A 10,000-nucleotide genomic window follows, 5' to 3' on the forward strand; every position below is an offset into this window, starting at 1 on the left:
AATTTTTGTGTAATTATCTGGTATTATGACGTCATTATGACATCATTATCTTATTATGCCCAAAATCTCGCCATAATGGATTTTCCAACTAATTTAGGTAATGCACTTAAATTTTAATGATTTTCTGCTTCAAACCACTTAAATGCTCACAAAGTTGTCTGATGCAAATGGAAATAGCAAAAAAAATATGAAAATATATGGCGTCATAGATATGGTGAAGTGATTTTTGGTCAGACATACCTGTCAGAAAACCGTTGCCATGGCAACAGCAAAAATGATAAACCTAATCTTTCGGTACCTAACTGTAGCCAACTAAATGGTAGGAAAAGTCACAAAGTTTCGTAGTCATAGCTTAAGTCGTTAAGGAATTATACGACATCAAAGTTGGTGCGGGCACTTTTAGCCCCCCCCCAGTCTGGATAGGGTTAAATCGCCGAAAATAGTACACTTTGTACTAAGTACGGTCAAAAAAAGTACACTTTAAGTATATGGGTTTTTCACCTGAGATGAAGAAGAGAGACAGAGAGAGAGAGAGAGAGAGAGAGAGAGAGAGAGAGAGAGAGAAGAAGAAGAAGAAGAAGAAGCAGGAAGAAGATATTGCAAGGGAAAGAAGAGTGAGGGGAAAAAAACAAAACAGGGCGAAATACAGATAAGGTGTTCTATCAAAAGACAGAGAAAAAGACCGAAATGCAGCAAGGAAAGAAAGAAAGAGAAGAAGAAAGAAAGAAGGACAGAATAAGAAAGAAGGAGAAGCAAGAGGAACAAAGTTAGCAAGACAGAAAAGGAGAGATAGGATGAGAGAGACTGAGAGAATGAGAGAACAGCAGTAAGTAGAGCTGGAGGAAGAATAAAGAAAGGCGGGAAAGAGGGGGGGGTGTAGGGTAGGGGGTTGGGGTGGAGGTGGGGGTGCTGTTGGTGCAGCTATATTGTTTGATATTGTTTATATACCTAATTCCAAAAGCTCTTTTGCATTATTAACCAGCCACAAATGGTACCAGGAGAGATGGGCAATTTCGCCACAGACTTCACAATAAAGGCCTTAAGTACGTGTCAGCGAGTTCGTTATATCTATTAATTAGGTGGCCATTATGTCCGTTCGCATGTGTGCCGCTTGTTTAAATATGAATCGCACACGTACAATACAGCGCAGTAAGCAATGCATAGGAATGAATGGAGACATGAAATATGGATTGTAACGCCTGAGGAGGCACGGTCGGACGGCATTGTGTGTGTGTGTGTGTGTGTGTGTGTGTGAGAGTGTGTGTGTGTGTGTGTGTGTCTGTGTGTGCGTGCGTGTGTGTGTGTGTGTGTGTGTGCGTGTGTGTCTGTGTGTCTGTGTGTTTGTGTGTGTGTGTGTTTGTGTGTGCGTGCGTGCTCGCGTGTGTGTGTGTGTGTGTGTGTGTGTGTGTGTGTGTGTGTGTGTGTGTGTGTGTGTGTGTGTGTGTGTGTGTGTGTGTGAGTGCGTGCATGCGTGTGTGTGTTTGTGTGTCTGTCTGTGTGTGTGTGTGTGTGTGTGTGCATGTTTGTGTGTGTGTGTGTGTGTGTGCATGTTTGTGTGTGCGTGCATGTGTGTGAATGTGTGCGTGCGTGCGTGCGTGCGTGCGTGCGTGCGTGCGTGCGTGCGTGCGTGCGTGCGTGTGTGTTGGGGGGGTTCTCTTTGTGGCTTTTCTCATAATTATTCCGACATGCTCTACCTGCATTTCACACACACAACACACACAACACACACACACACACACACACACACACACACACACACACACACACACACACACACACACACACACACACACACACACACACACACACACACACACACACACACGCATGCACTCCCTCTCTTTGCACTTGCAGTGACCTGGACTCGTTTTCAGCATGGCAGCCTGATGATGATCTCAGAGAGAGGGGATGGGAGGAGGAGAAGAGAAGAGAAGAGAAGAGAAGAGAAGAGAAGAGAAGAGAAGAGAAGAGAAGAGAAGAGAAGAGGTAGTAGAGGTGATGAGAGAAGAGAAGAGAAGAGAAGAGAAGAGAAGAGAAGAGAAGAGAAGAGGAGAGAAGAGAAGAAAATAGAAGAGAAGAGAGGAGAGGAGAAGAGAAGAGGTAGTAGAGGTGATGAGAGAAGAGAGAGGGAGAGTGGAGGAGAGAAGAGAAGGGAGGAGAAGAGACAAATAGAGTCAAGGGGGTAGAGAGGGAGGAGATGTGACAGAAAAGGAGAGAGAGAGAGAGAGAGAGAGAGAGAGAGAGAGAGAGAGAGAGAGAGAGAGGGAGAGAGAGAGAGAAAGAAGGAGAGAGAGAGAACGAGAGAAAGAGAGAGAGAGACAGAGAGAGAAAGAACGAAGGAGAGAGAGAGAGAGAGATCGAGAGAGAGAGAGAGAGAGAGAGAGAGAGAGAGAGAGAGAGAGGGAGAGGGAGGGAGGGAGGAGGGGGCAGCTAATTGGCTTGAATGCAGTGCCCTTGGAGTGGATCGTGTTGCAGTTGCTAGTCCCCGGCTCCAGCCCCAGCTCCGGCTCTAGTGCATATCATTTCGCCGGGGCCTTGGCAGCTCAGCTCTTGCATCACTTGGCAAGACAGCCAGCCTGTACACACTCTGACTCTTTTAGCGGCGGAGAGGGGGAAAAAGGAGGAGTAGATAAATAAAGAAATGAAAAAGGAAGGAAGAAAAAAATGAAACAGGAACAGGGGAGAGCGCTAATAGGGACTTAATTTTCAGCAAAACCACAGTGGCCATGTGTGTGTGTGTGTGTGTGTGTGTGTGTGTGTGTGTGTGTGTGTGTGTGTGTGTGTGTGTGTGTGTGTGTGTGTGTGTGTGTGTGTCCATGTGTGTACAGGATGCGCGCCTGTGTAATTTTCAGCAAAACAACAGTGCCCGTCACCTGCTGCATTATGTTTGTGTGTATGTGAGAGAGCTGTGTGTGTGTGTCTGTGTCTGTGTATGTGAGAGAATGTGAGGCTGTGTGTGCATGTGTGTGTGGTCTCAGCATCCTTCTTCTCCCCTCCTCCCTTCCTCCCTCTTCCTCTCTTTTTTTCTTCCTCCAACTCCTCCTTCGTCATCTCATCTCGCCGGTCGGCGCGACCAGATATCGGCAGCTGTCCGCCTCTGATAGGCCCCTTAAGTCCCGCAGATAGAGTCGCCTGGATTATTTTCGCCGCGGGCATCGTCCGCTTTCATCTGTCCCAAATCCCGCTATCGCCGCCGCCTCTTTTTCACCCGTCCGCGTTGCCACGGGTGATCCCCCCCCCCCCCCCAACATCCCAGCCCCTCACACCGCCACGTGTTCACTCAGCGTTCCGCGACCGAACACCGGCACAGCGATGACGACAGGAAGGAAAAAAGAAGCTTACAACTGCCGCAAGCTGACTACCTCTAACCTCTTTCTTCAACCCCAATCCGCCATCCCCACAGCCCTCCCACAAAACCTACCCCAACTCTTGCAAAAAAAAATCTGTGTACATCAGTACATCTGTGCATGATCGAAGCTGCCCATTTATAACTTCTTTTCTCAACCTCAATCTGCCACCTCTACAGGGGCGAAGCTATGGGGGGGTAGTGGGGCTCTTGCCCCGGCCTAGACCCAGAGCCCTCCCCTATTGGTGGTGGGAGCCTGGTATTCACCTTCGCAGGCCAAATGGGCGGCCCTATCATTGTTGTGCCCTGGGGCCCTGTGTGCAATTGTTCTGCCACTGCACCTCAATGTCCCTTCTCCTCCTCCCCAAAACCCCAAACTTTTTTCACCCCCCCAACCCCAATCTGTTTAAATCAGTACATCTGTGTATGACCCAAGTTGTCTACCTATGACCCCTTCCCCAATCTATTACCCCTGCAGCCTTCCACTGCTATCAGTCTGCCACTGATAGCAAAAGTATCACATCCACCACCACGTCGCAAAATCTGTACACGTTGTCACGTCATCATGATTTAAGCTGCCTATCTATAACCTCTTTTCTCAACCCCAATCCAAAACCCCAATACAGCACCTCCCCTCCGCTCTCCTACACCCCACAACCTGCCCCTGATAGCAAAACTCTTGCAGCCTCCATCCTGCCAAATCTGTGTATGTTGTCACTTGTCATGATCTAAGCTTCCTATCTATAACCTCCTTACGCAACCTCAATCCAACACCTCTGGTCCCTCTAGCTAGCACATCACCCCTTTAGAGTATCATACCTCCGTTCCACCATCTTCCAAATCCGTGTATGTGTTTCCTTATCATGATCCAGAATCGTGCTATAAATGACAAAAACCAACCACTCAATCATCACAGCCCCTCATCCTCGTCCATCCCCATCCCCATCCATCCAACGGTCTAAAATGATGATACACCAACACCAACACCAACAGTTCAAGCACCCACTATCCGCAACATGATTAAAAAAAAAAACAATTCTAAATTCTGATTACAGAAATATCGACGTCTATATAAAGAGGTGTTGACCGAATTTCAGACCAGTGTCTTAAAGTAGCATCTTTTGTAGCACATACTCAAAACAAGCCCAAGCTAAACTGGTCAAACACTCCCATCTCAACGCCTTGAATTTTTCACATAAAAAAGAGCGCATCCATTCAACCATCAAATCAACATCCCCTGTAACCAGGGTGCGCTTTGTTGGAAAACCAGAAAGGGGGATATGTTTCAGATTTTAAGCAATATCAATGGAATTACATTAAACTGTGAAATTATTTGCAAAAAGTGGCGATATCAAAACCAGAAGGGGAGACAATCCCCCCCATCCCCCCCCCCCCCACCCCCATCAAATCAACATCCCCTGTAACTACTAGTCCAGTCCACTCACCTGTATTGGGGAGGGTGAGCCTGCCTCCCAGGAAATTAAACGTGCCGTAGGAGGTGTTGGCGCTGTCGCGGGGCAGCGTCTTGAAGTAGCTCTGCGTGGACAGCCGGCTCATGAAGTCGTTGGGGTCGGCGGGCATGGGCAGCTTGCCGTTGTGCAGCGTGTGCGAGCCGTTGGGCAGCGGTTCCAGCAGGGGCCCGTTGCTCATGGAGAACTTGTTGGTGCCCGCCATGGTGCCCGCCATGGTCCCGGTGCCGCCGCCACCGCCGCCGTCGTGGCGCGAGCGCAGCGTGCCCTGGTAGCTGGTGGTGGTGGTGGTCAGGTCTGGGTGGATGGTCAGCAGGTGGGAGTTTTCTGTTAGGAGGAGGAGGAGGGAGGTGGGAGATGGAAATGGGAAATGGAGATGAGGGATGGAGACGGTGAGATGTGGTAGTGAGATGGGAGCAGGGGCAGGATAGGGTAGGTGGGATGGTGGGGTGGGAGTGGGGTAAGGGATTGAGTTTGATATGGTGGGGTAGGAGTAGTAGAAGGATAGGGTAGGGTTGGTTTTGGAAGCGGGAGAGTTGGGTATGGGATGGCAAAGTGGGCGAGAGGGGTAGGGTAGGGGATAGTAGGGTGGTTGGGGGAGAGGGGTAGGCCAGGGGGTGGATGACGGAGGTGGGTGAGTCAGGTATGGAGGGTGGAAGTGGTGTGGGGTGGTTCAGGGAAAGGGGTGTATGGATAGATGAAGGATGGGGGGTTGGGGAGAGAGGTGAGTCACACACCGACACACACCGACACACACACACACCGACACACACCGACACACACACACACACACACACCGACACACACACACACACACACACACACACACACACACACACACACACACACACACACACACACACACACACACACACACACACACACACACACACACACACACACACACAAGAAACAAGCAGGCAGTGCTGAGAGTTTTTTAAAATCAATACGTTGCCACCATGAGACCCGCACTTTTTTTTCTGCACGCTCAACATTAAATTTGCAGGAGAAGTTGCATATGTTCAAAGTGGCCGAGCCCACACAAGAAGCACCCACCTTACCCCCCTTACCTCCACACCCCACCAACCAACAGTACCCCTATACTGGCCCACTGACAGGAGGGGACAAATGGGAATGTTGCCCCAGGCCCAGAGAGTCAGGGGCCCCAGAATAGGGTCCCCATTACATTGTATGTATTGGGTAGGGGGCCCTTTCAGATCAATTTGTCCTGGGCCCAGCGAAAGCTGTCAGTGGCCCTGGCCCTATACCTCAACTGAAATGCAGAAATGCTACAGAAGTACAGAAGAAGAAGAAGGTGGAAAGAAAAGGGTGGAAGAAACACCCATGACCTCGTGGCACCGATCAATTCCCTTTTTTCGTTCTCTTTAGTAACAGCAATCAATTCTAAAAAGTGAGACTCGGGAAGGCTTAGCCAGACCACTTTAAAAGGCCTTTTTTTGTGCTGTTTAACATTGATGGAAAAAAAGCGGCGAATCTATATGGGCCCCAACTCCCAACTCTCATCTCTGACTCTCTCTCTCTCCATCTCTCTCTCTCTCTGTCTGTCTCTCTCTCTCTCTCTCTCTCTCTCTCTCTCTGTCTGTCTCTCTCTCTCTCCATCTTTGTCTTTTACTTTCCTCTCTGTGTCTGTCTCTCTCTGTCTCTCCCTACTTCTGTCTGTCTAACCCCCTCCCTTGGTACATTTTGATTTGATGGAATTGTATTTGAAATCAGGGGCGGCCATCAAATCAAGACCGCTCAGTAGGGAGAGGAAATGTTCTGAGCAGAGAGGCCTGAAATAGAGGGAAGGGATCAACACTATAAAGAGAAGCCCTTCAACAGCCCACAACTTTTCTGAGAGAGAGAGTGGAATAAGTAAATAGATAAATAAATAAAGAAGGAAGGAAGTTTTGACTGTGAAAAGTAAAACTCAAATCCTCCTTTTTTCCTTTTCCTATGTCAATTTCAACTTCTGTACAGCACAAACTGCTGCTGCTGCTGCTGGAAAAAGCACAACACATTCCCTTTTCAAGAAGTAAACAAAAAATAAACACATCATATAACAACCCATACACAACCAGAAATACAGAGCATAGTACATTATATATAGCATATTGCTTGCTATCAACAATCCTACACTTACACAACTACACGGACACCACATTGTTGCAAATATAGTACAGAGAATATCCTACACTGTATCAAAAATACATTCATGAAATCCTTTCAACAATAACAACATGACTGGGTGCAACGTAGCAACACCTCTACAATTGGACACAGCACATGATGACACAGGCACTGACAACTACAGTTACTTGTCGACATATTGCAAGACAACACATCGGCAGAACAATTACACACTTGATTTGATTTCATTTGATTTAACCACTGTAATTGCAGCAGTAATAACGGACAAAAACACAGACACAGCCAATTATTTCACCACAGCTACGATAACAACAACAACACACAATTCTAAACAATTCCGCCACAACAATCACACAGGTAATAACAACACAATTACACCAATAACAACACAACCACTTCACCAATTACGTCAATCACAAGACCACGAGTGGAGGTGCGATCGGGGTTTGTGTTTTTGTATACCGATGTAATAGTAAGTAAGGACTTATAGGGAAAGGGTTTGAGATACACGTGGACTAGATGGTAAGTAAAGACATGGGAAAGCAGTTTACCAAAAACGACCAAGAACAGAAACCACAACGCCATCTTCACCACAACAGTAACACACTAATGACACAACACAACAATTACATCACATTACCACAACTATAATCACAAGATCACAAGTGGAGGGATGTGATGCGATGGGTTTTGAAACAACAGGTGTAACAGATAGCAAGTACGAAGGGAAAGCGGTTCGCCTACTGCTGTGTGGGTGGGAGCCTGTGCAGTGCCCAGACACCTGTCTTGGTAGCCTAGTTGGCGCAACACCACACATGCCTCTAACACCAATGACACACCACAAGTATCAACACGACAATTACAACACCGACAACAGTCACAAGATCACGAGTGGGTTTGAGATACAGATCAGAGGTAAGTAAGAAAGGGAAAGTGGTTCTGCCTACTGCTGCGTGGGGGCCTGTGTGGAGCCCACACACCTGGTTTAGAGGGCTTGGCACAACAACACACACGCCTCTAATACCAATGACTATCACAACACGACAATTACACCAACAACAGCCACAAGATCAGATCAGATGGTAAGTAAGTAAAGAAAGGGAAAGCGGTTCTGCCTACTGCTGCGTGGGGGCCTGTGCGGTGCCCACACACCTGGCTTGGTGGGCTTGGCGCCCATGGGCTGGAAGCCAGTGGTGAGGATGGAGGAGTCGGCCACGTCGGCGTCCAGGCCCCCCTTGCGGCGCCGGTACACCAGCACCACCACCACCAGGAGGAGCGCCAGGCACAGCGCCACCGCCACCATGCCCACGTACAGCGCCACGTCCTCCGCGCCCGTCACTGCTGAGGAGGGAGAAGAGAGAGAGGAGACAAAAGAAGAAAAAAAGAGAAAAGAAGAGAAAAGAAACTTAGTATCAATGTACTACACAGTTTACATAGTAGCATAGTATAGTACTACTGCCACCATACCAACGTACAGAGCCACATCAGATACTGCTGCTGCAACAACACGTGTTAAAGGGGAGAGTAGACATTGTTAATTCATTGGTTTGTTAATTGTTTGAAATGAAGGTGTCTCAGAGTAGCACAATACAGTACCACAATGTCCTTCACACGAATCGCGATTGCAAGTCTATGATAATCAGGCAACAGGGATATGGGAGGTAAGGAGGGGATGAGTGAGATTGTACGGAAGACAGGTAAAATTACATTGCATCGTATATTACAGGCGTGTTCAGTCCGACAGAGAACCACGCAACTCGAAAAATCCGGTATGAATGTGGGAAGTTCGCAACTAAGCACTTTAGTTCCGAACATAACTGGTGCGGGAATGGGCACCAGACCTGTTCTGTTCTGCCTGAAGATGGTATACATGATATGGCAATACATTACATTACATGCATCAATACGTTTTTTTTGTCATCTGCACGTTTGGCAAGCGGTTGTCACAATTCACGAGCCATTCAGCCATTCCAGTACACATTTACTGTAGTACGATTACACTTAGCCAATGCTTTTATTCACAGTGATTTCCATGCGCAGGGTACACCACAGGGTGTGTTGGTCACTAGAGCAGGGTGGAGTTAGGTGCCTTACTCAAGGGCACTTCAGCCATTACCTACGGGTTAGGGTGGGAATCGCACCTGCAACCCATTGATCTGTAAAACAACTCCCTAACCATTAAGCCATGGCTACCCAACATGTGGTGGTATGGGGACATAAGAGGTAGAGGCAAAAAAAACGATTGAGGTGTGGCTGTGAAACAGTGAAACAGAGCGGTAAGAGGAAAAGAAAGAGAGAAGTATGGAGGGATGGAGAAGAAAAGAGATAAGGAGGGCGTGATAAAGAGGAGGGGACACAGGGTGGGAAGAGAGGACAGTAGTAAAGGATGAGGGGCTAGAAAAAAAGAGCAATGGATAGAAAGAGGGGTGGGTGGAGAAAAAAAAGAGAGACAGATGGATAGGGTAAGAGGTGGGGGGGAAAGAGACGGATGAGTAGGTGTGGGGGACAGGTGTGTAGAACGAGGGAGACAAGGAAAGAAAAAGAAGAGGTGCAGAATACCAGGCGAAGACAGTGTGGAGGAAAAAGAAGAAAATAGACAGAGAACAAGAGGGGGTAGAAGAGGAGATATGAAAACAGAGGAGCAAGGGAGGATTGTGAAAAAGGGGAGAAAAAATGAGAGGAGAGCAGTGGTGGAGAGAGAGCCAACAAGGAAAGGGAGAAGTGAAATATGGCAGGGGACACATGCAGCACGAGAGAGAGAGAGAGAGAGAGAGAGAGAGAGAGAGAGAGAGAGAGAGAGAGAGAGAGAGAGAGAGAGAGATGAAAAAAAGAGAGTGAGACAGTGAGTGGGAGAGGGCGATAGCGAGGCAGACAGATAAAACAGTCAGGGGAAGAAAGGGGTAGAGAGAGAGAGAGAGAGAGAGAGAGAGAGAGAGAGAGAGAGAGAGAGAGAGAGAGAGAGAGAGAGAGAGAGACAGACAGAGAAAGAGAGGGAGGGAGGGAGATAAAGTGTGACAGAGCGAGTAGGAGGGAG

At 48.0% G+C, this 10,000-nt stretch overlaps 1 protein-coding gene across 1 annotated transcript in view; it reads right to left on the reverse strand.

Annotated features, from left to right (window-relative positions):
• The window catches only part of unc5a (unc-5 netrin receptor A), a 302,233-nt gene that overhangs the window by 66,154 nt on the left and 226,079 nt on the right, over positions 1-10,000 (reverse strand). Inside the window, exons 8-9 of the mRNA XM_063189423.1 lie at positions 8,086-8,307; positions 4,792-5,142 (exon numbers count right to left, since the gene is read on the reverse strand). Of these exons, the coding sequence (XP_063045493.1) occupies positions 4,792-5,142; positions 8,086-8,307 (573 nt within the window). The remainder of the gene's footprint in view (positions 1-4,791; positions 5,143-8,085; positions 8,308-10,000) is intronic.

This window comes from Engraulis encrasicolus, chromosome 23 (genome assembly GCF_034702125.1).
Source record: "Engraulis encrasicolus isolate BLACKSEA-1 chromosome 23, IST_EnEncr_1.0, whole genome shotgun sequence".
NCBI classification, from domain to species: Eukaryota; Metazoa; Chordata; class Actinopteri; order Clupeiformes; family Engraulidae; genus Engraulis; species Engraulis encrasicolus.